The sequence below is a fragment of the Apodemus sylvaticus genome, chromosome X, assembly GCF_947179515.1.
Source record: "Apodemus sylvaticus chromosome X, mApoSyl1.1, whole genome shotgun sequence".
Lineage (NCBI taxonomy): Eukaryota > Metazoa > Chordata > Mammalia > Rodentia > Muridae > Apodemus > Apodemus sylvaticus.
Genome location: NC_067495.1, coordinates 121,039,421 through 121,067,332, shown reverse-complemented (window position 1 = coordinate 121,067,332; position 27,912 = coordinate 121,039,421). Strand labels below are relative to the sequence as shown.

At 36.3% G+C, this 27,912-nt stretch overlaps 1 protein-coding gene across 4 annotated transcripts in view; it reads left to right on the top strand.

Moving 5' to 3' along the window:
* The window catches only part of Thoc2 (THO complex subunit 2), a 113,076-nt gene that overhangs the window by 11,608 nt on the left and 73,556 nt on the right, over positions 1-27,912 (top strand). For all 4 annotated transcript variants that reach the window (XM_052170179.1, XM_052170180.1, XM_052170177.1 and 1 more), the window contains exons 2-7: positions 6,989-7,047; positions 15,433-15,524; positions 17,479-17,530; positions 22,899-22,969; positions 24,008-24,129; positions 24,807-24,940. In XM_052170179.1, the coding sequence (XP_052026139.1) occupies positions 6,989-7,047; positions 15,433-15,524; positions 17,479-17,530; positions 22,899-22,969; positions 24,008-24,129; positions 24,807-24,940 (530 nt within the window). The remainder of the gene's footprint in view (positions 1-6,988; positions 7,048-15,432; positions 15,525-17,478; positions 17,531-22,898; positions 22,970-24,007; positions 24,130-24,806; positions 24,941-27,912) is intronic.

Sequence of the window (27,912 nt, the reverse complement as noted above, 5' to 3'; positions counted from 1 at the left end):
AATAGTTTATAATGGAGATTTTCAATTTTTATATAGATTTAATTAGTAACTGTTTTATGCCTGGCAGTGGTGGTGCACACCTGTAATCCCAGCACTCTGGGAGGCAGAGGCAGGGGGATTTCTGAGTTCGAGGCCAAATCCAAAAAACCAAAAAAAAAAAAAAAAAAAAAAAAAAAACCAAACAAACAAACAAAAAAAACCTGTTTTACATTGGCCTTTTATTCTTAATTTTGAACATAATTGTATAGCTAGGTTAGGTGTTACTTGAGATAGGAGAATCATAGTTTGTGGCTTGCCTGGCTATAGCATGAGTTCAAGGCTAGCTTAATTAACTTGTCCAGACTGTCCAAAGAAAAAAATAGAAGAGGAGGGATAAGGGTCTTGTTGATAGAGTGCTTGCCCAGCATGTGCAAGGCCGTGGGTTCAGTTGCAGTAGCAAAGCAGCAAAGAAAAAAAAAATAAATGAATTGTTGACCAGAAGATGTTTATTGGGTTTTCTAGCCAACAAATAGAGTATCAAAATATATGATACAGAGGCAGGGTATAGGGATGTGGGTAGCCTATAGCATCTCTGTAAGTGATGGTACTGTGGCATCATATTAGCATAAGATAGGATAGATAAACAGAATCTATAAGCTTTTCCCCCCAGTGCTGAGGCTTGAACTCCAGGCTTTGCATATGCCAGGGACATGTTCAACCCACTCATAAATTGGACAGGAGTGAAGGAGGTGCTGGCAGGAGTTAGAGGTGAGAAAGGGTAGAGTGGAATTAATGTAAATACAGTACTCATGAAATTATCATGAAACAAAGAAAGAAATTCATTGGTTTTCTTCATTTACTTTAAAATGTTGGCATGGCTGGGCATGGTGGCCCATGCCTTTAATCATAGCACCCAGAGAGCAGTGACAGGCAGACCTCTGTGAGTTCAAAGACAAACTGTCTACAAAGTGAATTCTAGGCCAGCCAAGGCTACATATTGAGATCCTGTCTCAAAAAAAGTTGACCTGTAAGATTTTTTTCTAAGTTGTGAAATTGAACAAAAATATAGGGAAGTGCCTAAATATTAACATGTAGTGCTTAGAGAATTGTGTAACTCAAATGCAAGTCACATGTCCATAGTCCAACATTCAGAGGCTAAAATAAGAGAATCATGAATTTGAGGCCAGCCTCAGCTAAATAGAGTCAAAAAGCAAGTTAACAGCTACATGAGTGTCAGGAACACATTTAATCCCAGCACTTAAGAGATGTATAGATCTCTGAATTCGAAACTAGCCTGGTCTATTGAGCAAGTTCTAGGCTAGCTAAGGATACATAGGAAGACCCAGTCTCAAAACAAAACAAAACTCAAACTTACAAACAAAACAACAAAAACCAAAATGCATATACCATCTATTTTACATCCCCATCAGGTAATATAACCTCTTTTTCTGATCTCTTTTCACCACCTTTGTGGTAATCATTATTTTGACATATATGTTTTAGGCCTCTGTATTCTACCTTATAAGTTCTGGGATTACAGACATGTGTCATTATACCGGACTTTTAAAGTTAGGATCACATATTAATGAGGATGGGAAGATTGGCCAAGCTGAGACAGGAGGATCAGGAATTTAAGATTAGCCTGAGCAACAGGAAACCTTGTTTCAGAAGCAACAGCAGCAAAACTTGTCAGTGTGATTTGTGTTACTTCATTGTAGCTTATATTTTCATTGAACATCATTTTAATATGTATTATTGGTCTTTAGAAGTTCTGGCTTATCCTTGTGAGAATCTTCTTTATATCTTTGTGTTTCCTATTAATTTTTCTTTGCTATCTTTGAGATGCTTCATGTTGTTGCCTATATTGCATTTTTTTGCAGGTACATGCATGTTCTTAGTACATATTCAATCTTCAAACAGTGACCTCTAAACATTTTTTTGAGGTTGGGTCTTGACTTTGTAGCCCCGGATATCTTAGAACTCTATGTAACCAAGGGTGGTCTCTAACTCACAATAAAGTTCCCTCCCTTAGCTGCCTATATGCTGCTGTGTGCCATCATGCTTGGCTAATAGTGAGCTTTTTGATTTTTTTTGAGATAAGATCTGGCTATGTAGCCCAGGGTGGTCTGTAATTCATAATTAGCATCTGCATCCACACTTGGACTTAATAGTGACTTTTGACAAACAGAAATGATTCATTTTACTATTGTCAAATTGATCCATTATTTGCTATACTAGTGACCTTTACTCTTAATGCCTCCCTCTCCCACTTTCTCATTGTGTGTTTTTTTCAGACAGGGTTTCATGCTAGCCCAGACTTTCTTGGAACTCAAGACAGTCCTCCTGTCTCAGTTCTCTGAGTGTTGGAATAATCTTGTGTGACTCCAAGGTTAATGAAGCTATCCTATATTATTTTGGGAACTTAATTTTCTTTTTGAAATGGGGTTTTGATTTGTAATCTACCCTGGAACCTTGATTTGCAATCTCCTAGAACTCATTTTGTAGGCCAGACTGGCCTCAAATTCAAGGTATTCATCCTGCCTCCACCTCAGGAGTATGGTGTATAGCCATGTATAGGCATGAGGCATGACACCCCTATTCTTTTGATTTAGATTTAGCATTTAAAATCATTATTATTTTGTGTATGTGAATGTATATGGCATATGTATACCTGTGTACATGTATATTATTACATGCTGTGGTGGTCAGAGATATTCCCTTCTTCCACTTTGCATAGGTTCTCTCCTGTCCTTATACCTTTGTGTAGGTTCCTTAAATTCAAGTTCTCACGCTTGGTGGCAAGCACCTTTATCTGGTGAGCCATCTTGCCAGCCCTTCATTTTTCAGTCTTTTGTAGCTGGCATTGATTTTTATTGTGAGTTAGGGATTGTGATTGAGGTTATGAAGAGAATCTAGTCTCACACAGCTAAATAGCTGGCAAGGGCAGCACAATTGTATTAAGCTTCTTGGTTAATTATGCACATTATTATTAGATACCATGTCAAAAGTCTAATCTCAGTCTCTCCCTCCCTCTCTTTGTCTGCTTGCCTGCCTGCCTGTCTCTCTGTGAGTGTGTGTGTGTGTGTGTGTGTGTGTGTATTTTCTCTTTCCCCTTTCATGTGATTCCCAGGGATTGTACTCAGTACCTATGATTTATCTGTTATCTTAACTGGCCTTGCTTTTTATTTTATTTTTTAAAGAGCGATTTTGTGTTGCCCAGGCTGGTTTAGAATTCAAGGGCTCAAGTGATCCTTTCTCCTTTTATCCTAGTTTAAACTATTTTGGTACCAGGTATGGTGGTACAAAATTGTAAACCCAGTACTCAGGAAGTGGAGGCAGGAGGACAGTGACAAATTCCAAGTCAGCCTGTCTATATAGTCAGCTAGGGCTGCATAGTGGGAGTCTGCTTTCTAATCCCCCGATGCCTAATAAAAAGTAAAAGAAATCAAACCAGAAACCCCTAGCTAAACCATACTTCCCTCCCCCAAATCAAATACAAACCAATGCCATTTTGATACTTTATAAATACCATTTGATATTTTTCATTTTGGAATGGATCTTTTATCCACAGCTGTTTTACAATGTACAGTGACCATTTGGAAAAAGTATTTCACTGAATTATGTAATTCTTCCAAATATTGACAAACTTCATTGTATGGTATTAAATACACATTCCTTAGGGTCACCACCAAAGATGATCAGGCAAAGCTCTATGACAGATGAGAGTAGTCATCCCCATAGTGGCAGGAACAAGTTTTTCAAAGTTATTTTATCATTGACATCAAATATTCTATTTTCCTTGAAGTTACAAACTTGGTTGATTGTAGTCATAAATTGTTAGTTGTTTCTCAAGTGGAAAAAAATGGTGCTCTATAAAAACAAGATAGTCTACAGTTAAAAACCACTGTCATAGGCATGTTGGTGACTACCTATAATCCCAACACTTTGGGCGGTTGAGGTAAGAGAATTACATTGAATTAGAGGCTAGTCAAAGCTGCATTATTCCAACCATAAATAAGAAGTCCTGTTTGAAAAATAAAGATTTACAAGTAGTTTTCATGTAGGCAACTGTTAATTTAATGTTGGGTAGGAATTGTTTATGCAAATTTCTCATTTTATCGGGGCATTTAAATGACATTTTGAAAAATGACAGCACTGGATATGGTGGTACATACTTGGAATCTCAGTGTTTTTGGCACCGAGGTAGGAGGATCAAGTGTGCCAGGTTAGCCTGGGCTGCATGTTAAGAGTCTGTGTCTGCCAAACAAAAAAGCTAGGCCAGCACTCTGGAGGCAGAGCCACTGCGATATACAGTAAGACTGTTTCTCAATAACTAAACTAAACCAAACTAACCAACAACAAAATCCCCAACCAACCAACTACCCCCCCAAACCCCAAATATTTCAGAGCTCAGACATATTTTTTTGTTGGTTCTGGAGATTGAACCCAGGATGCATGCTAAGAAGTGTCTACTAGTGGACTATACCCCAGCCCTGTGTTCTTAATTTACGTAAATTAATAATTAATAAATGTTTGGTGCTAGGGATTTTATTCATAAACAATAATATTTTTTAGACAGCCTCTGTGTTGCAGCTATGCTGAAAGATGATGGCCAAAATATTAGGGTTGATTCCTTTTTATTTTTGTCTAGCATGTCTACTAAGGATCTGAGTCAGAAAATCCACTAGCAGTTGTAAATATGTTTGGTGTAGAGATGAAATTGGAGGTAGATAGGCTTAGGAATTTCTGCATTAGAAGTAGATACGATCACCCAGTGTGTATGGGGAGAAAGTAGTGCTGCTAAGAGCAAAAGCAGTCAAAAGACAAATGCAGTTGCAAGCATAAGACATGATTCCACTGAAAAGGAAAGGGAGGGAGTGAAGAGGATTTGGACATCCCTAAGCTGAGACTGGAAATGCTCCAAAGTCTGAAATTTTTTTTGAGATAGGGTTTCTCTGTGTAGCCCTGGCTGTCCTGGAACTCACTCTGTAGACCAGGCTGGCCTTGAACTCAGAAATCCGCCCACCTCTGTCTCCGAAGTGCTGGAATTAAAGGTGTGCGCGCCACCGCTGCCTGGCTAGTCTAAAACTTGAGTACTCAGATACCACTAGTAGAAACTTCCATTACTGACAGGCTGAAAGAACACAGCTTAAGAACATGGTTTATTTAGTTTCCAAGGAAAACAAGGCCCGGTTAGTCCCTTTCAGCTACAATAACACCTTTTCTGAGCATGTCCAGGTTTTCACTTGCAAATCTGCATACTAAGTAATAAAATGGCATATGTGTTGTCACTGTACAGTAAACTTGGTAAGTGCATAAAGTTAAAAAATATATAAGATTATTGTTAGGGGATTGTAGAAACGGCTTAGCGGTTGATAGCACTTAACTGCTCTTTCAGAGGATCTGAGTTCAGCTCCTGGGACCTATGTTGGGCAGCTTCCCAGCTGCCTGCCTGTAAATCCAGCTCCAGGGGATCTGACACCTTGTGCCCTCCACAGGCACCTGAACATGGTATACACTAATAAAATATACATACATGCATGAAAACAAATCTTATATATGTGTAAAGTATATATGGAACAAAATACATTTTGTGTTATGTTTTAGTCCTCAGACATCTTAGGTACATGCAAATATTTTGAACAGAAATATGAAAAAATTATATTCTGGAATAGTTTTCATTCTAAGCATTGTAGATAAGGGATACTCCTCCCCACAGTGTATTAATTCGCATCCTGTGGGATGTCCCTTTTGGTGTTTTGATTGTTCTGTTTTTATTTTGGGTTGCACAAACATTTCTAGTTTGCAGTTTAGTAGTCACCAACTCTTTGCCAATCTTGTTTCAATTATATTTCCCATTAATTATTTCATTGTTTAGTATTTGTAGTAGATGGCATGTTATCTATAGTATTATATTGAAGATGAGAATGTAGTATTTCTTTCACATTCTGATTTTATTTTCTCTGGTTGGTGTATTATTTCATCAGTAGCTGGGACATAATGCTTTTAGTCTGTTTCCACGGTGTGAAAAGCCACTGACAGATGGTGGATAATTTTTTTTTATTAGGGATCTTAAAATGAAGATGTTCTAATTCTATCATTTTATTGGCATATATTATTGTACAAAATAATGGGTTTTATTATGATCTTTTCATTTCTGTGTAGAATTTACTGTGGTCATATCCAATCCCAATCATTCCCTCTTCTCTCTGCCTCCCTCACAGTGCTTCGTTTATGTTTTAGCCTTTGTCCAAAAAAAGAGGGAGAAATCTAAGATTTCTCATCCATCATTCCCCTCTCTGGGCTGAAACAGTTCAAAATGGAGATTTTATTTGAGATAGGGTCTCAAATTTACTATGGTAGCAGAGGCTGAGTCTCTTTTCTTTACCTCCTAAATCCTAGGATTACAATCATCCATCACTACATCAAGTAGAGACATTTCTTATTTACTATTGAATTATCCAGTGTTTATAATGAGAGACAGAAAAGATTTTATGTAAAAATGGTTTGCCAATTTTTAGAAAGATGGGCTGATCTTTAGTTCTGATGTTTTAGAAGGTTTTGTCATAGGACCAAGGACCTCTCCTTCCATTGATGCCCGACAAGGCATTCCTCTGCTACAAGTGCAGCTGGAGGTCCTATGAAGGCTTGGTATATGCCTCAGCTTAGGGAAATCAAGGGAGGGTAGGTGGGAGTGGGTTGTGTGGAGGAACACCCTCATAGAAGCAGGGGGAGGGGAGATGGGATGGGGTTTTCTGGGAGGGGGAGGAAATAGGGAAAGGGAATAACATTTGAAATGTAAATAAAGAATATATTCAATAAAAGATAAGAATAAAAAATATAATGAATTTTTTTTAAAAAGAAGGTTTTGTCATAATCATAGGTATTTAAATACATCTGGGGCATTTCCATATACTTTTTAGGAGATAGACTTGTTCCTTAGGAATCAACTGTTTTTAGGATTGAAAATTGATAGTGTTTTTTTTTTGTTTCTTTTTTTAAATTCTAGTTTGCATTTATGCCGGATTCTCAGTGAAAATAAAAGCCATGACAGTTCGACTTACAGAGGTATGAATTTTTAAAATTATCATAGCTATCATTTTTGGCTTGTTTAAAATTATAAATCTTTATTTTATCTTATGTTAGAGTGCATGTAAATAAGACCTTATAGTCAGTAATAAAACTGTAGTTACAGTAAGACTATACAGCTTGGATACACACATTATTTCATCGGTCTGACTTTTATAATTGTACATTTGCTTAAATTTCTGTAGTTAGCTGTGCCAGTCATAAATGAGCAAGAAAGCTTGCAATCCTGGAAAAAAACTGCTTTGGTCATAGTTGCACTAGAAAATTTCCACCAACCAAGTTCAGTGTTTTTGCTCAAGCAGATTGTGTTCAGGTGGTATCTGGGGAGCTTATTAAAAGCAGTTGTCATGGAATATAAGCAAAGGAGTGTTTGCTGCATACACAGATAGGATATATTAAGTAAAAGTGTTCCATAATTAAGCAGGATGTAGATTTTACTTTTATAGGATTTTACTGTTTAGCTTTCATTAATTTAAAACTAGGAAAATGGATTTGGCAAAAGACAAGCCAGAATAAAAAGCAATTATGTCTGATTTATAGTGTTTTTTATTTATAGCTTTCATCAAAGATAATCCTATATTTTTGGTATGAAATCAGTATTTTTTATAATTAATAGTCTATTTTAACAAAATAATTATATAACAATTATTGTAGTTACATGGCATTGTGAATAGATGATTAAGAACAGTGTTTTTTCTATAGAAAAACTTATTTTGGTATATCAAAAATTGAGTATGACCTTAATTTGAGAGAATATATTTATTAGATGGAACATTTGGAGGGTTGAGGGGAATGTATTTTTAACAAATGAAATACCAAGTTTTGGTTTCTGCTATTTTAGGAAGCTCTGTTTTAAGACTTAACATCTCAGCTGGGTTTGGTAGCACATTCCTGTAATCCTAGAACTTTGGAGGCTGAGATGAGGATTGTGATTTCAAAGCCAGTCTGGGCTACAAAGCAAGTTCTAGGCCAGTCTGAGCTGTATAGTAGAACCCTGTCTCAAAAACAACCAATAAAGTAGCAAACAAGAAAAAAATCATAAAAGTCTTTTAATGTGCCTAGCATGACACCCACAAATACTAGATTTTTACCTTGTTGATAAAGTCATACAATTGGGCTGTATAAATGTATAGCTCAGCAGTAGAGCACTGGCCAGGCAGATTGGAAGCCCCATTTTTTTGTTTCCAGTATTTCAAGAAAAACTGTATGATCACTCATAATGACTTTCAAGTGTGTGTGTAGTGTGGAGTACAATTACACAAACATGTCCATGCAGAGGCCAGAGGTGGATGACAAGTGTCTGGGTTGTTCTGCCTCTGTTTTCTGGCCATCCAGGCTGTATCAGGCATGGGATCCCTCTTAATGTGGGCCTCAAGCTGAACCAGTCATTGGTTGGGCATTACCACAACTTCTATGCCACCATTGCCCCAGCACATCTTGCAGGCAGAACAGGTTATAGGTTGAAGGTTTTATGGCTGAATTGGTGGTGAGTCCCACTGCTAGCCTTGCCTGGTTATAAAAAGTTCTGGTACTGGAAATGCAGAGGCAGGAGGATTGAGAGTTTGAAGTCACCCTGGGATACATTGTGAGACCCCCCCTCCCTCCAAAAAGAAAGTACTCCCAAACCACTAGATTACTTATTTTTTATTCTCCATGCTTACTATTTTTAGACTTATTTGATTTTGATCTTGTTTGATTGAAAATTTATGTGTATAAGTTAATGTGTTACTACTCTTTCAGTTTTAAATGACTGCATGGATCCTTAAAAGTATATGATTATAGTTCATTTACTTGTTGTTTTGGTTTACACATGAATCAAAAATAGTTATGGCTATGGCCTTATTGGCTGAATAACCATTATTCTCCTTCCATTTCTCTTTCTTTCTCAACACATATATCCATTGGTTAATCTCTGCCAGTAGCCAAGCTTTTGTGTAAGGTCCTATTTAGTGGTTTGTGGAGGAAACTGACTTAATACCATCTTTAGAATCTCCTTCGTTTTGTCTTCGATTTAGTATGCTTTGTATTCTCTCTTATATATCCCTTCTTATACCTTGGAATTACTTTCATTTCTGAGGCACACAATTTACATTGTGCATACTGTTTGTTCACTTTTAAAGTTTTCTCTGCTTTTTAGCAATAAAACAATATTGTTGGCTATTGATTGCTCAGCAGTTAAGAACTCATTGCTCTTTTGAAAGGACCTGACATCAAACACTTACATGCAGGTATCCCTCTGTCTAGTTGCTGTCCTTAAAAACGCTTTTCCTAAAATGTTAGCACTAATGTGAAGTATTTACTGAATTTTTTTCATATACAAAGATTGTATGTTTCCCTGCACATTGTGAATATAAGTGTAAAGTTTTCCAACTCTGGCTAGCTTGGTAGTTTTTAAAGTACCATTTTCTTAGTTAGGGTTTCTGTTCCTGAAACAAAACTCCATGACTAAAAGTAATTTGGGGAGGAAAGGGTTTATTTCATTTTATAGCTTGTAATCTATCACTGATGGAAGTCAGAGCAGGAACTCAAGACAGGAAGATGGAAGCAGAAGCTGATGTTGAAGTTGTGCAGGGGCTCTGCTTATGGCCTACCCCTTCTCCCTTGTGTACCTGGCTGGGTCACAGTGCCCACAGCCAACTGGGCCCTTCTACAGAAGCCATCAAAAATCAGTCATGAAAATGTACCACAGTCTTGCCCACAGGCCAGTCTGGTAGGGGACATTCTCTCTGTTGAGGTTTGGTCTTCCCAAGTGATTTTAGTTTGTGTCAAATTAGCATAAAACTAGCTAGCACAATTGACCCGCTGTCAACTTGACACACAAGCACAGCATTGTTAGACTCTAACTTTTCTTTTTGTTCATTCTCAAGATCTCATATTAATATTAATATCACAGTATTAAATATTCCAACTTTAGAAGTCTGTCTTTAAAAATTCAAACAATTTAAAAATTTAGTCTCTTTAAAACAGCTAAAGTTTTTTTTTCAGAGTTCAAGCATCTGCAAAATATTCAAATTCTCCAAAATATCCAGTCTCCAAAATCTTAAGTCCTTCTAAAAACTCCAGCCATAGCCAGGCAGTGGTGGCACATGCCTTTAATCCCAGCACTTGTGAGGCAGAGGCAGGCAGATATCTGAGTTTGAGGCCAGCCTGGTCTACAGAGTGAGTTCCAGGACAGTCAAGGCTATACAGAGAAACCCTGTCTTGAAAAAAACCAAACCAAACCAAAACAAAACAAAAAAACAAAAAAACCCTCCAGTCACTTTAAAAATTAAGTCTCTCAAAGTGTGGAGCAGAGACTGAAGTAAAGGCCACCCAGCGACTGCCCTACATGGGGAATTCATTTTATAAACAGTCACCAAATCCCGACACTACAACAAGAAGCATGTACCAAAAGGAGCATGCCATGGTTGTCTCCAGAGAGGCCCTGCCAGAGCCTTACAAATACAGAGGCAGATGCTAGCACCCAACCATTGGACTGGGCGTGGGCATCCCCAATGGAGGAGTTGGAGGGTGGTCCAGAGAAGCTGAAGGGGTTTACAGCCCCATGGGAAGAACAATGATGTTGGCCACCCAGATGCCCCAGGACTCCCAGAGACTGAACCATCAACCAAGGGGCACACATGGTTCCAGCCAAAAATGGGGCAGAGAAATGCCTTGTTGGGCATCAGTGGGAGGAGTGGTCTTTGGTCAGACTCAACAGAGGCCCCAACAAAGGGAAATGGTGGGGGGAGTGTGTCAGGTGGAGTGGCATATATGTGGAGGCAGGGGGTGGGAGGAGGGGTTTGGGGGTCTTTAGGGAGGGGGTAATCGGGAAAGGTTTTACTATTGGCAATGTAAATGAAGACGATAGTAAATTAAAAAAAAGAAAAAAATTAAGTCTCTCAACTATGTGTTCCTGTTAAAAATAAAGTTCCATAGATTTTTTTTTACTCCAATAGGAAATAACCAGGGCACAGTCAAAGGAAAGCAAAACCAAAGTTCAACAGTGAACAGAGTTCAGTGGTTGATGTCTGGGGCCTACTCATTATCATCTTGGCACCAAAGGGCCTTGGCAGCAGCACTTCTTGCTCTGCCAGCTGCAGCTCATCCAGCTAGTTTCCTAGGCTTGGGCTGGCTCCACTCCATAGCTTCGCTGTGAGCATTCATCTGACTTCTCTAAAATGCTAGGGTCTCCTGCTATAACTAGGTTTCATCTTCACCACTGTCCTTTCTTGAGTTCTCTTCAGGGACTCTGATCCTGTCACAAGGCATGAAGCCTTCTTGTCTCCATTCCTGGGTCTTCTATTTCAGATGAGGCTATACAGTCACCCATGGCCTGTCTTGGTCTCTCATGATGTCAAGTCTCAGCTGCTCTCCATGTCCTCTTCAGTCCTGGGATTTTCACTGCAGCAGAGGCCAGACTTTTACTAATGGCCTCTCAGAATGTTGCTCTTCAAAATTCTCTAATTCAGTGGTTCTCTTTTTTTTTCTTTTTGGTTTTTGGAGACAGGGTTTCTCTGTGTAGCCGGGGCTGTCCTGGAATTCACTCTGTAGACCAGGCTGGCCTTAAACTCAGAAATTGGCTTGCCTCTGCCTCCCAAGTACTGGGATTAAAGGCGTACGCCACCACCGCCCAGCAAATGCAGTGGTTCTCAATCTGTGGGTCAGACAGCCCTTTCACAGGGGTCACATATCAGGTATCCTACATATCAGATATTTACATTATGATTCATAATAGTAGCAAAACTACAGTTATGAAGTAGCAATAAAACTAATGTTCTGGTTGGGGGTCACTACAACATGAAGAACTGTTTTAAGGGGTCTTAGTCTTAGCTTTAGGAAAGTTGAGAACCACTGCTCTAATGCCTATAAAATCATTAGGAAACTCTTCAGAATTACTTAGTTCTTCTCCCAGCATGAGGTACAGTCTTGGCCCTCTCTGGACCATAGCTTTTATTTCCTGATTCCAGGGAAATTCTTCCCACAAGATTTTACCTCACTGATGCTGGTCTCTTCCTCCTCCTCTTTTGAGACTATGACTTTTTTCAGTTTTTTGTTAATTTTTAAATGATTTGTTTCAATTTTATTTTGTGTATTGGTGTTTTGCCTTTATATATATGTGTGTGTGTGAAGATGTCAGATCCTCTGGAACTGGAGTTACAGACAGTTGTGAACTGTCATGGGTGCAGGGAATTGAACCTGGGTCCTCTCTGCTAAGACTGTGACAATTTTTATTGAGAGAAATCAGGCTTTTTATACCCTTATCAGAAATAGAATCTAATGGGAGTTGCTAGGATCAATACAGTAACAGTTGCCAGGATATAATGTTTGCAAGTTATTCAGGGTACACAGGATTTTCTAAGACGAGTTGTCCTGTCAAGATTACATACTTTCTTGACTTCTGAGGGAACATACAGAGAAGCACAAAGTGATCTGAACCCTTCAGTGCCTGAGGGAGTGCATTAATCTCACAGGAACTGCAAGGCATATTGTGCTCCATGAGCCATGGACTCTAACCTGAAAATCTATGAGGCATACCTTTCTTTTTTTTATAATTACACTGTAGCTGTCTGAATATACTACAGACACGTGAAAAGGGCATGAGATCTCATTATGGATGGTTGTATGCCACCATGTGGTTGCTGGGATTTGAACTCAGGACCTTCAGAAGAGCAGTTGGTGCTCTTAACCACTGAGCCATCTCCCCAGTCCCCGAGGCATACCTTTCAAGGCAGTTAGGCTAGGCTATGTCTATGGTTCCCCTCCCTGAAAGTTAGCCCAATTAGAGTGGATAATAGTGAACTTATGCTTTGTTAAAGGAGTTGCAGAAAAGAAAAATGTCCATGACTCCCACATCCTACTTGAAACCACTCAAGGCAGATAGTATTGTATGCAGAAAGGGAGTCTCACTTCTCACATATTCGTAGCTTCAAGAATAATTGATAATATGAAAATAGTAGGCATCACAGAATTCTTAGACATGGGCACTGTCTGTTGAAAGAGGAAATATATAAGAAAATAGGGCTAATCTCAACACTTTCTCAGCCCACAACAATCAATCCATTTTTTAAAATTCCATTCATGTCTTCTGTTCCTTACTTTTTCTTTGCCTTTCTTAGGTTAAAAAAATATTCTTTGTGAATTACACATTGTGTACTCCAATCCTATTCATCTCCCAGTTCCTCCATATATGTCCTCTACCTTTGCAGCCTTCCCCTCAAAAGAAAACAAAAACTAAAAAATAAAAATTAAACGAACCCCCAAAATCTTGGTGTGGAAGCTTTGGTGTGCCACATGGTGTCACACAGTACACCCTTGCCCAAACAGCTTTACTTGCAAATGTTCATTGCAATGATTCATTGATCTGGTTCGAGGCCTTTGGCTTCTTCTATACAATCAATACTGGCTCCTCACCAGGATTGTTTCCCTGAGTCAAGGAGATCTTGCAACTTTCTGGTCCCTTCACACACTCCAGCAACTTATAGATGTGATAGATGTTGGGTGGGCCAACTCAAAGCTCTGGATCTGGGCCTTCTGGGCCTGGCTGGTAGTTGAGTTGGTGTGTCCCCTAGCCCTCATGCACAAGCCACCAGGCCAGCTCTCCTTTGCTTGCCTAGGTGAGGGGTGGAACCAGCTCTCTTGAGTGCCACAGCCGGGGATGGGCACAACTAGCTTTCCTGTGCTAGTCTCTTAATCCCCTACATACTTCTCTGCTTCAGCTAACAGGCATCCAGTTGCCCTAGGTTCTGGTCTCTTGTTAATCACCAGTTTTCTCTTTTACTCCAGCTAGCCTACAGGTGATTAACACAAAATCTCACACAATGGTAGAGTCTTTACTTTCCTTTGAAACATCAAAAGCCCAGCCACTAATATCTGCATTGATTTCTTATCATCTAAGCTCCCTGATCTCCAAGCTTTCAGTGTCCTTTTCAGCTCAGATTGCCAATGTCAAAACACATAGTCAAGTCTGTCATAGCAATACCTCATGATCTGATACCAGTTTCTGTCTTAGTTAGGATTCTGTTGATAAAATACTGTGAATCCAAAGCAACTCATATTTACCATTTCTTTAAATATAATAGAAGTTCATGGTCATTTAAAAATATTTACTCAGAGAAGTTGCGATTTAGAATCTTTCTTGGCTACTTTGTGGGTTATAATTTGGCTCATTTTATATTTCATTTTTTTTTAACAAAATGACCTGGGTCATTTTTCTCCATTATAATCTTATATGGTTAAGATTACAGTCCACAGAGCTCCAGTGAACAGTATATAACATACTCCAAGACCACAATGAGAATCACCTTTGTTCTTTTAAGTGATTGCTTTAAAAGGTCATGTGGATAATTTAAAGTAAATAATATTGTTTATTTTGTAAGAAATTTTGTTAACATAAGTGAAAAATGAGAAACTTGAAGCAATCCCACTAAAATCAGGGACTAGACAAGGCTGTCCTCTCTCTCCATAACTTTTCAATATAGTACTTGAAGTTCTAGCTAGAGCAATTAGACAACATAAGGAGGTCAAAGGGATACAAATTAGAAAGGAAGAAATCAAATTATCACTATTTGCAGATGACATGATACTATACTTAAGTGGCCCAAAAACCTCCACCAGAGAACTCCTACAGCTGATAAACAACTTCAGCAAAGTGGCTGGTTATAAAATCAACTCAAGCAAATCAGTTGCCTTCCTATACTCAAAGGATAAGCAGGCTGAGAAAGAAGTTAGGGAAACGACACCCTTCACAATAGCCACAAACAATATAAAGTATCTTGGTGTGACTCTAACCAAACAAGTGAAAGATCTTTATGACAAGAACTTCAGATCTCTGAAGAAGGAAATCGAAGAAGACCTCAGTGGGAAAATGCTTTAAAATGTGTTAGTGGGTCAGGTGTGTTAGTGCATGTCTGTAAATCCAGTACCTGGGACGTTGAGACAGGATTGTCCTTTATAACTTAATGAGACATTGTCTAAAATTAAAAGCATCTGGTGATGCATCTTATTGATAGAACACTTACTTAGCACACATTAAGCTACAGGATTACCAGAAAAGAAAAGAAAGTATTGAAGAGGAATCAAAATATTAAATGATGTACATAGTAAATGTTTGAATATGTGAAATTTCTAGTTATGGAAAAAAAGAAGGGAATGCTTAACCTCTAGTCATAATACAGTAGACAACAAATGGTTAACTTTTCCTAAACCCATTAATGTTGTTTTTATAGAAGTGAAAAGATAAGCTCCTGTAGTAAACTAATATACATATATGTTTCATTACTGATGTTTTATAATAATTGTGAGAAATAAGAAAGAATAGATTTTTTAGGAGTGCCTTTCTTGTTAAAGATCCTATCTTTACATTATGTCTTTTATTTTCAACAGATTTTCAACAAGCTCTCTATGAGTTGTCATATCATGTCATTAAAGGAAATTTAAAGCACGAACAGGCATCTAGTGTTCTTAATGATATTAGCGTAAGTATATCTATTTAAAACAGTAATTGTTGCATATCTCCACTTTTGCTACAAAGTTCTTTGAAGTGTGTAACATGTATTTTGTCAAAATAATAGTTTTAAAGGTAATATTGGTAAGCCATTTTTGCTCTACAGAAAGTGATATTTTAGTCTTTCCTTCTGTTTGTAAGGAAGAAAAGGTTATAGAAACTGGGTTGAGCAAAACAAAAGTACTGGAATGAAGTCAAAGCCTTCCTAACTAATATTTTGACTCTAGAAATAAAGTATTTTCTTCAAATAATGTTACTTTTTGATAATTATGATTTTAATTTTAAGAATTAAAATATTTTAAATTGTGGTTGTACAACTCTGACATTCATTTGTTTGTATCTACTTCGTACTTATGTTTAGAAAAGAACAACTAGATTGTTTAAAAACCTTAAGGGCTATTTCGATTTTACTTACATTTATTGGAGGATTTAGGGTAGATTCAGAGCAGTTACTTTGAAATGCAGATTCAGTGCAGATTGCTAATGACTCATGCTGTTGGTGGTTTGATAATTTGAACTGGAGAGGGACTGTTACTTGTTAGGGTGTTTATTATAAATTCGTGATTTCAAGTGGTGTGCTAGTCTGTTCTTAGGTTGGTCTTTGGATTTGTATAAATTATTTGTTCAACTTTTCTAATAAATATTGAGATGGTATTTGGGAATTTATGTGAATTTTCTATATGTTTTGTTTCTGTAGTTCTTTTCTGTGGGAGTTCAGAATTTGCTTCATATGGTTTTTGTGCTTTTCTTGGGTAGTTTTAATGGAAGTTTTAAGTTTAGCTGTTGTGATACTCTCCGCCCCTTCCTAAGTTCATCTGAGCAGTACAAATTTTAATATGTATTTCTCTTCCTTCCTGAAACTGTCTCCAGTTAAGGTAGTTCATATTGAAGTAGTATATTTCTTTGGAAAAACTCTTGCTTCTTTCTACATCTGCCCTTTAATTAATCTGAATATTTGCATTTAAAGCCCTTGAACAACTGACAGACCACTAAGATAATTTCATTCTGTAAATTGAGAGTTGATATAATTTTAGTCTGTATTCGGACTATAAAAATGATTGACTATAATTATTTTTCCACTTATGAAAATAGTCTAAACAAATGTTATCTATACTGTGCTTTTAGAAGTTAGTATGTCCTTTATTTTGAATACTTCATTCTATACTGCATTGCCTTTGCGATGGCTTTTCCATACTAATATATATTTGTCCACTATCTTAACCACTCATGGATTTATATGACTCCTAGAAGCTGCCAGCTTTTTTTTAATTAGAATTTCTTTCTTGCAGTCTCTGAAAATAGATGATTTTTAGGGTTGCTATAATGCCCACTACCAATTACAGTAACTGAACTGTGATCCTTATAGAAATGGCTCTAAAATTGGTCATGGAAGTAGCAAGTCAAGAGGTAAATGTGGAATAATGCTGGTGCTTTCATCCAGAAACATGATTTTGGGTTAGTTCTCCTCCCGCCCCCCAAAAAACTATAAACAAAGAGTGAATAAAGAAAATAAAAATTGATAATTATTTCATCATCACAGAATCTTGAATTATAGAATAATTGCTTTTGCTTGATAAAAGTTTTAGATTTCTGATCTTCTGACACTAGGGTTTTTTGAGACAGGGTCTTACTATGTATATGTAACCCTGGCTAAGCAGGGGTTTGCACACCATACTGACTTTGAAATCACAGACGCCTGCCTGCCTCTGCCTTTCTATACTGGGATTAAGAGCCTGTACCACCACATCCAACAGAAGTACTTTATTCTAACTGATGTTCTTATATTTATGAAACTTAGCTTGGAGAATTCTAATGTAGAGATGTTGGACGTTAGTTGACTTCTAGTTGATTGATGAGAGTCGTTTTGAAATAATAACACTTTCTGTGCTATTCTGGAATTGATTGTAAATCTGATTTTATTGTAGGAATTCCGTGAGGATATGCCTTCTATCCTTGCTGATGTGTTCTGCATATTAGGTAGGTAGGAAATGTTTATATTGCATGTAGCAACTTTGTGGTAAGTTTGTGTTAAATGCTTTCTTTTAAGGCTTTACAAACAAAGTATGCAGATTTTCTGCAAATCTTCATTTTTAACTTTATATAATATATGGTTTTGTAAATCAAGTGTCATCATAATTACTTCATAAATTTTATAAGTTAATTTTACAGTATAATTTTTTGATTGATAGTGTATATTTATGTGAATTTGGGTTAAATGGGCTAATTTCAAGTAAAAATTCAAGTTTTCTCACATTTGTTTGCATTTCTGCAATTTTAGTAACTACATCATGTAGTTACTGAATCTCGTACATTTTTAGCTGTTGGTTTCCTTTTGATTCTTAATTTTAAACTGAATAAGATTAATCAAAGTCATTAAAAGTACTTTTGTTGTTTTTTGTTTTTTGGTTTTTGGTTTTTTTGAGACAGGGGTTCTCTGTGTAGCCCTGGCTGTCCTGAACTAACTTTGTAGACCAGGCTGGCCTCGAACTCAGAAATCCACCTGCCTCTGCCTCCCAAGTGCTGGGATTAAAGCGTGCGCCACCACTGCCGCTGGCTAAAAGTACTTTTGTTTTGAGGGTAAGAAATTTGTGTTGTATTTATCCAGAATAAGAATTCATATAAGACATTTTTTCTCAAAAAAGGAGTATTTCTTTGATTCCCAATTAAAGGTAGTGTCTCTGAAGAAAACATGGATTTATAAAAAATATCTTTTACAAATTTGTCTAATTTTAGCTATTGATTAAATTTTTAGCTATTGATTAAATAACTGAGCATGGCTTCTCTATTAGTTTTGTGCTTTCTATAACTTTGAGTCCTAACATAACACTGCTAGACATATATTACCTTTAAGACAAGCCTTATCTATCTATCCTCTGAGGGTTTGTCAAGTTGGAGTTACTTTAGTTTATTACTCTTAATTCCTAGGATTTGGTGAGTTACTTAAATGGCTCACTGAGTAGAGTTTGGTCTTAGCTGATATGAATTCCTATGTATGTTTTTTGGGAATGTTTCAGGTTTCAGAACAGTGGCAATTTGTGGAACAGGTTAAAACATATGTCAGTGATAAATGTGAAAGACAGACTACTAATGAGTTGGCCATGAGTTGCCTCCTGGAAAAATCATTAGTAGTGTCATCTTTTATATTGAACTGTCCTGGTTTGAATGATAGAGTGCATTTTCATGGTATTTAATTGAATGGTTTATATAAAATGAAAAGAGTTACTTCTTAATATTTGAAAATGATACTAACAATACATATTTAACATAAAACAAATGCCAATGTAAAAACAATTGTCTTTTTCCACAAATTTTATATTTAGGAAACTGTTTATAGGAGCTATTTTTGGAAGATGTTGTTCCTTAATAGTCTTTCTTTAGTACTCATCAGTTACTAGCCTTTTTACTGTTTGATTCTTCAGATCTAGTAGTTTTTCTTAAATTGACTTATTTTGTTAAAATATAGCTTTCTTTCATTTTTTCAGACAAATTATTTGTATAGGTCATTACATTTTACCATAACTTAGATTCATGATGATGATACTTGGTTACTTAGGGAAAAATTTATTCCATACTACCCAACCCATATTTACAGGCATGATTAGAATCCCATACTTGGATAAGACTATCCTTCATCTGCCCCCTCATGCACACTCACTCTTGGCAGGGCAAAAATGATGCAAGGGTGACTCCAGAATAAGTAGAGAAAGTAGGATTAAGAATGTGATCTAGGGCTCTAGAGATGGCCCAGAGCTTAAAACATAGCGGCTGCTCTTCCAGAGTTCCTAAATTCAAATTCCTAGCAACCAGATGGCAGCTCACAATCATCTATAATGAGATCTGATGCCCCCTTCTGATGTGCAGGCATTCATGCGAACAGAGCACTGTATACATAATAAATAAATAAATCCTAAAAAACAAAAATAGAATGTGATCTAGCTGGCTGGGAAGATGGCTCAGTAGTTAACAGCACTTGTTGCTCTTGCAGAGAACAGAGATTAGTTCCCAGCACCCACATGGCAGCTCCTCATCCTTAGGTCCAATTGTAGAGGATCTTACCTCCATAGGTACCATGCTTAACTGTGTTTATGTACATATATGCAGTTAAATCTCATGCAATAAAATTAATCTTTAAAAAGAATAAGTTATGTGTAATAATGATGATGATATTATGGCATAGGTGCTATTTTTGGAACACCTTTCATATTTTAGGCATTATGTTAAGGCTTTTCATCTTAATCTTATAACAACTGTTTGATAGGTATGCAGATTGGCAAAATGAGGTTTAGGGAGATGGTTTTTTTTTTTTTCAAGGCAATGCAGCGAGTAAGGCAGCCTTTAAACTTCAGTCCCTTTGTCTCCAGAGCCCATGAACTTTTTACCATATCAAGTTGTCTTTTTAATGTATTAAGAGTAATGAGGCAATATAGTCCTATACTTTCCAGGTTAAGACACCTTTTAAAAAGACTAATCACTTGAGGGTGAAGGAGCCTGAGTAACTCAAGAGACTGATTCTGAAGTAACACAGTGCACTGATGAGACCTTAGAGGTGGGCCAGTTGGTTAGTGATATAGAAGACAGGAGTAGGAAGAAGCTGAAGGCTTCTTAGAAAATCATAGGGGAAATTAAAAAATAACATACTAATTGCTAATTCAGGATACCAGAGTAAGGTATGATGAAATGTTTATTTGAATGGTATTTTGAGTTAGAAGAAAAATAATAATGAAAATAGAGAAAGTATAATTGGGATAACTACTAAACTGAGTGTTGAGACAGGTTAACTAACAGATATCCTGAGATCCTGTTCAATATTACTACCATAATCATAAGCTGAGAGAATAGTACCATAATCAGCTCAGGTAGTTAAGAGGACTTGAGTACCACATGTTACCTTAGTGATGTCATCTTAAAAACTTTAGGACTCAGTGATAACTGGCAAGCCCTGGAAAAAAAATGAGATCATTTAAGTTTTGGAGAAAACACCATTAAAAAGTAGAGATTAACTGGGCTTGGGGGTATATGCTTCCAGTCCCAGCACTCTGGAGGCAGAGGTACACGGATCTCTATGAACTTGAGGTCATTAGCCTGGTCTACACAGCAAGGTCCAGACTTGCCAGGGATGCATTATGAAGCCCCATGACAGGAAAAAAATGTTGAGATTGTATTATAAGTTACATTGCATAAATCATACCTTAAATTTTCCATTTTATTTTTTTCTGTGTGCTGTAGTGTATAGAACCCATGTTCTCACAGATTCTAAGCAAGTGCTTATACCACTAAGCCACACCCATAGTCCTAAAATTTTCTTAATGTACTTGTGCTGCTTTGTGCTACAGTGGCTAGGATATGGGCAAATGGCAAAAGGAATAGTGAAGGGACATTAAAATATTTGATGCTAAGAGTCACGTTTGATGATAAATCTCCATCTCTTTTGATTTTTCATGTTGACAGTAGAATGTAAACTAAAGTAAAACTATGGTAAGGTTATGTTATTTTGGAAGATCTACTTAGAGGTACTAGTTATTAGTTCAGTAAGACTAATGACATTTATTGTACAGTCTAAATTACCAGTTGACTTTAAAAATAAATAATTCTAAGCATGTGGTAGGTAGAAGCAAGAGGATCAGAAATTTAAGGTCATCTTGGCTATTTAGTGATTTGGTTGCAAGAGACTGTCACATAGGAGGAAAAAAGTCAGTTAAAGCAACGATTTGAGATCAACCTTTGTGTAATTGTGCTAATCTTATTTGATAATTTTGATGTTTGGCATTTTGCATTAATTGTTTTATTTTTTCCACACCTCAGATCTAAGCTTGGATAAGTTTTCTGAACAATTTTCTAAAACTGAGTGAAGTCTGTGTTTTTACACATTTCAGTATGAATAAAATGCCAATATTGAGTACTTTTATTTAGTGACTAGAATAGTCAAAATAGGATTTTAAATATACCTCTTAATACTGACTTTTCATAGACTTGTTGGCATTAGACTTCTCAACTTTATTGGTAAGTGACATTAAGGTTAGGAAACATTTTTGTGCCAGCCCTGGGGAAACTGAGAAAAGAGAATTGCTGTGATTTGAAGGTCAGTCTGAGGTTCATAGCAAGTTGAAGACAAGCCTTGCTACATAATAAAACATTTTTGTTAAAAAACAACAACACCCCCAAGACTGAGAAGCTGGCTTAGTGGATAAAGCCTTTGCTAAAGCATGAGGATCAGAGTTTGGATCCCCAGCACCTACAAGAACTAGGGTAAGGGCCTTGTGGTGGTGCACACATGGCTCTAGTCCCAGCACTAGGGAGGTAGAGGCAGATTGATCTTGGAGTTTGAGGCCATCTGCATTATGTAGTGAGACTCTGTCTTAAAAAGGGGGGAAGGGGCCACTGTGGTGGCTTGCCTATTATTCTAATATGAGAGGCACAGACAGAATATCTTTGGCAAGCTGGCTAGTTATATTAGCTAGTTGGCAAACTTTGACTTCAGTGAGAGAGACTGACCCTGCCTCAAATAAAGTGGAGATCAATTGAGGAAGACATTCTACATCAGTCATTCTCTGGCCTCTGTACATGCCAATGTCAACACCACACCCCTGAGTATGCACAGTGAACATATATACCCACTCAAAAAGGGCATGGGAGACAAAACCAACCACCAACAAAAATGGGCTTTTTTTTTTTTTTTTTTGCTGTTATTACGACACAGCATCTTAACTATTTAGTCCAGGTTGGTCTTGAACTCATGATCCTTCTGCCTCAGCCTTCTGAGGGCTGTGATTACAATTGTGTACCACAAAGCCCAACTAATGTGGAAGAGACTTTTTGTTTCCCAGTTCAACTTGGCCATTATGGAATGAGTCTCTGTTTTGGTACCTCTGACACGTGGTTATTTAAAATTTGTTAGATTTTTTCCTTTTTGAAAATAGTTTTAATTCTGAAATTTTGTTTTTAGTGTTTCCTGTGATACAAACTCATTTACAGATGCATGTTATAGGTTACAGGGTCAGTTATCAGTAGTTAGAGAAATTAAAGGTTTTATGAGTGTATGAAAGATATATTATTACAGTTTATAATTTTTCCAGATTCAGAAAGTTATTGTATTTTTAAGCACTTATATTTATTTTTGAGACAAGGTATTTCTTTGTATGTGATCTGACTTGGAGCTCATATTAGGTTGGTCTTTAGCTTATAAGCCTTATGTCCCTACTTCTGGGTGCTGAGATTACTTACAGGTGTGCCTTACCATACCTGATGCAGAAAGAGGCATTTTAAACTAAGTTTTAAAGAAGATGACTCTTTTAGTAGGAGAGAGTATAGAAAAATGAAATTTATGTCTCTTTTCTTTCCATTATAGATATTGAGACAAATTGTTTAGAAGAAAAAAGCAAGAGAGACTATTTTACACAGTTGGTATTAGCATGTTTGGTAAGTTTAAAAATATATTTCCCCTTCTCAATTTTGCAATGAATAAGTATAATCATAATTGATAATTTTAAATGAAGGAAGATACTGACATTTAGTTGACTTCATGATAAGGTGAGATTTAGATCTTGAAATAGAATGTTTTGTGAAATTAGGTATGTAATTTCTGTGAAATAATCATAATTCTAAATTATTTAATCTATACCTATAAAAACCCTCAGTGATATTTCTGACCCAGTCAGTTCTTAACATAGAAATTCTAAGCAACTATGAAGTAAGTAGAATTTATTGTAGGTTGTTCTTAAACTTTTTTTGTAGACTTTATTAGGGATAAAATGATGGAGGTAGTTAAAAAAATAAATACAAGATGTACTGTGGATGTGGTTTAGTTGATAAAGTGCTTGCTTAGCATACATGAAACCCTGGGTTCTAGCCCTACTACCCTATAAACCGGGCATGGTGACACCTGCTTGTAGTCTCAGTGCTTGGGAGGTGGAGACAGGATCAGAAGTCCAAGATCATTCTTAACTACAATGAGTTCAAAGACAGCCTGGGATACATGAGACATTGTCTTTAAATAAACAGCAATGACCCTTCCCCACAAAAATAGAAATCAAAATTTTCTAGTAAGCCACTTCAAGTTCATAAAATTAGAGCCAAGGAAAAGTGCCATTACTAGGATGTAGACGAATGTCCTTGCCTTTGTTATATTACAGTTTGGCTTACTGTAGAAAATGTAGAATGCTGAAGTACTATGTTAAATGAAAATTGAGTTAAGATAGGCTCAATGTAAGGAATTTAATCTTAGTTTTACTCTAAGCTGTATATACCAAACATGTAATTTTAAGGTAATTTTTGAAAGAGCTAAATAAATTATTTTTTAATATTTGGAGAGTCATTTTGTTGAATTGAAAGTCTAGGCCTATAAAGAGACACAATTTTGTATTCTTGCATTGGAAAGATTATTTTGAATATATTTAAGATTGTGTGTACATAGTTGGAATGCTAAAGAATAAATGGTCTTTAATATTTTTAATGCAGTATTTAGTTTCAGACACAGTTTTGAAGGAACGATTGGATCCAGATACTTTGGAATCCTTAGGGCTTATCAAACAGTCACAGCAGTTCAACCAAAAGTCAGTAAAAATCAAGACAAAACTCTTGTAAGTATATGTGGCTTATGTTACAGATCAAGTAGCTGAATGTTGATTTCTTGTTTTGAATAGTAGCAGTTTCAAAAGGCTCGTTGAAGGCTATTTTTGTTTGTTGTTTGTGGTTAGCTTGTTTTTTTTTTTAAGAACATGTAAGTTACTGAGTTTTCAGTGAGCTATCCTTGTGTTAACTTTGTCCATATTTGAGTTTGAGATAACATTCTTTTTAAGAAGATGCATTTTAAATGATGTTTGTGTGTGTATGGAGGGGGTGGGGGTAATGTGAAGGTGCCTTCAGAGACCAGGGGTATTGAATTCTCTCTGGAGCTAGAGTTACAGGGAAGGATATAAATGCTGGGAACTGAACTTGAGTCCTCTGGAAGAACAGTAAGTGCTTTTAAACTACTGAGCTACATCTCCAGACCTATATTACACTCTCTGGTTATTAGCATTATGTGACTTTTAACCATAGCTATATCAGAGCATATTTATAATGGTAGAAATATTGGTATGTTGGTGTGTTCTCTTGTTAACTAATAATGCTTTTTATAACTAAAAGATACATAAAAGATTAAAACTAATAGCCATTCTCATGATTGTTTTAGTGATATTCATTGAGAGTACGCTACATTGTGCAAGCTTGATAACTGGAATTAATTTTACCCTTTTAATGATATTTCTGATTTCAGTTATAAGCAGCAAAAATTCAATTTATTAAGAGAAGAAAATGAAGGTTATGCCAAGTTGATTGCTGAACTGGGGCAAGATTTATCTGGAAATATTACTAGTGATTTAATATTAGAAAATATCAAATCTTTAATAGGTAAGCCATACCTGTGTCTATCTAGTATGTGTTATTAAGATAAAATTTATTTTTAACTTTTAGAAGATACCCATAAATAAAAAATGAATCACCCTCAGTTGTATAGTGAGTTTGTGTACAACAGGAAATAAAACAAAGAACTCCACACCTGGAACTATGTAACTTTTAATTGGAGCATTTTATAAATATTTATAAAATTTATCATGATCTTTATGAAAAAATGGTTTTGTCATTGTTACCTGTATATATATTCTAGTATTCTCTCTAATTCTTTGGTCTCTAAATTTTAACTATATCTCAGACATTTTTATAGAGGGTAGAAATAAGAAAACTTTAATAAATGTTTGGAGAACTCTTGAAATCTGATATATATATAGTCTTTTTGAACTTGATTTACAAATACAATTTACAAACTTGATAACACATTTTATCCTTATTTCTGAAAGTAGCAGAAGTTGCAAAAATATAGCAGAAAAAATGTTCTCTCTAGTTTTAAAATAGCATTTCTGTCACATTACTTTTGTCTTGAGCATTTGAAGAGAGCAGCCTGACATTTATAGACAGGAGGAACGAATAGGGCAAGCCTGGTTTTCTGAGATTGGCAAGAATTCCTGGCATTATTTAGTAGGTAGTGTTTTACTGAGGGACTATTTTGGAGTTGTGTAAAACCATTCTTTTTGTGATTTCCAGGAGGAATATTATTTCATACCTCATTGGTTACAACGTAGCTGCCATTTATCCTCAGCTTGTTGTTGTTGTTGTTGTTGTTTTTAATCATTCCATTCATTTACATCTTAAATGGTATCCCCTTCCTGGTTACTTTATTTGAAGGCCTACACAGATCATTAGGAGAGGGGAATAAGGATTCAATTATGGGTAAGGAACATAAGTTTGGCTGAATCCTTATTCCCTTCTCCTAATGCTTTGTGCAGACATTCAAATAAAGCTGTGTTTCTTTCAGTCTTCCTTATTCTTTGGCTTGGCTTTTAGTGACTCCAAGTGTACAAGCTAAGGCTACATTCAGTTTAAATTTACCTATTTCTTTGAAGTCAGGTTCTGGTAGCTGATCTAGTTTCTTTTGTACTTCTGTCCTATGGTGACTGAACATCAGGTGAGTGAGCCTCTAGCCCTGAAGGAGTCTTGCTGTCTTCTATGACTTTGACTATGTCAGTGACCTGTTTTTAAAACTCCTCTAGTAGAGATATCTTTTCTTTCCAGAACAGGTTGTGCATTTTTGCTGCAGATTTTACCCTCTTACCTAGCTTGTGAGGCTTGTCAGTACTGCCATGCTGTACTGTTTTTTTCTTCCTTGTACTGTGTACTTGAGATAGTGTCCCCTCCCTTAAGATCTCATGTTATGGAAACCCTCCCAACACTTGCTTTCACTTTACCTCTTTTTTTATGTACACATCTTCTTTTCCTGTTTTTTTTTTTTTTTTTTTAAATTCCTCTCTGGGTTCTTACCTTTTTTATGCCTTTGTTATGTTGGGAGCATTTCAAAGACTTCTCTTAAAGGTGTGCTTTTATGTAACTGGAAATTGTATATTCCTCTCTCCAACTTTGCTCTTCTAGAAAAGAGGTTATTATCTCTGTTGTCCAATGTGATGGCATCTTTACTTAAGGCTTATGATTTACATGGATAATCTGTAATTAAAACAATTTGATTTCTTGGTCTGCATTTATTTTAACCCATCTGGCATCCTATAAAGTGCAGTAGATCTGATAGACTCAGATAGCATCTTCTTAAGGCTTTCCTGGCCACCACTTTCAGCACTCAGTTTTTTCAGGTTCTTTTTCTTGTTAACACTTAATGTTAGCTATATCGAATACAGTTGATTCTCTCTTTCCACAAGGTTGAAAATATTCTTGGAAGAATCTGTTATGAGTATTTATGTTATATTAGTTATTATAAGTAATCTTTTTGTGATATGAAGTATTTAAGATCATCTATATCAATTATATGCACATCTTGTTCCATTTTATATAAGAGACTGTAGCATCTGTTGATTTTGGCATCCTTAGGGCAGCCTTGGAACAAACTTAGATACTGAGTTTTATGTCTCTACCATCAGCACTGTGAGGACAATATTTTTTGTTTGCTTTGTTTAGTATTCTATTCTTAGGGTTTGTTTGGTGCTAAATAGCTAACTAAATGGAAAATTAATCAATATTCTGCCCATTTCTAGTGTCTCTAGTGATTTTTAGCCTCTCTTTTCCGACATGGAGAGATTTAGAAAGCTTAACTCCCTGACTCAGTGTTTCTTTCTGCCTAGATAACCTTTTGTTCCCTCCCCCTGGTTGGTCAAGAAAAGAACTTTTTATGTAGAAACTGAGGTTAAGAATTTAGTTTCATTTAATATTTTTTCAACATTCACATTAATTGTGCGCACTCTCAGTACAGTTACATTTAGGTCTTGTCTCATCTGACCAAAGTGCTTCAGCTTTACAGCATCCTGGTTGTTATGACATCTTTGGATAGTTTCTCCACGTTCATTTCCACTGTTTCTCTTAATGTGCAATCTAGATCAGTAATACTTCATACAAAACTAGCTTAGCTCTGATGCTCATTAGCCATTGTGAGAAACAAATACTTAGTTTGGAAGGTATGCACGGTGAGAACAGGTGTATTCAGTTGCATTGGTCTGGAGAAATCCTCACTTATCACCCTTTAAGATTCTGGCAGATGAAAGTACATGTAACTGTTGAGCCTGTGTTGTTTATTACTATGTAAGTAAGCACAGAAGTAGAGCTGCTAGGATTGTGCAGTGATGATTGCTGTCTAAAGTGTGACATTAAGTCTGAATAGTTTACTAAGTAGGGAATGAACAATGGTTAAGTACACTATTAATACATAGATCCTTTCAAGGGAATTTTATGTCAAGGTGGCAGATATAATGTATAGTTTAAAAATCAAAGAAAAATAATAGAAGTGGGCTCCTTTTCCTTTACTAAACTATTGACATGTATCTGTC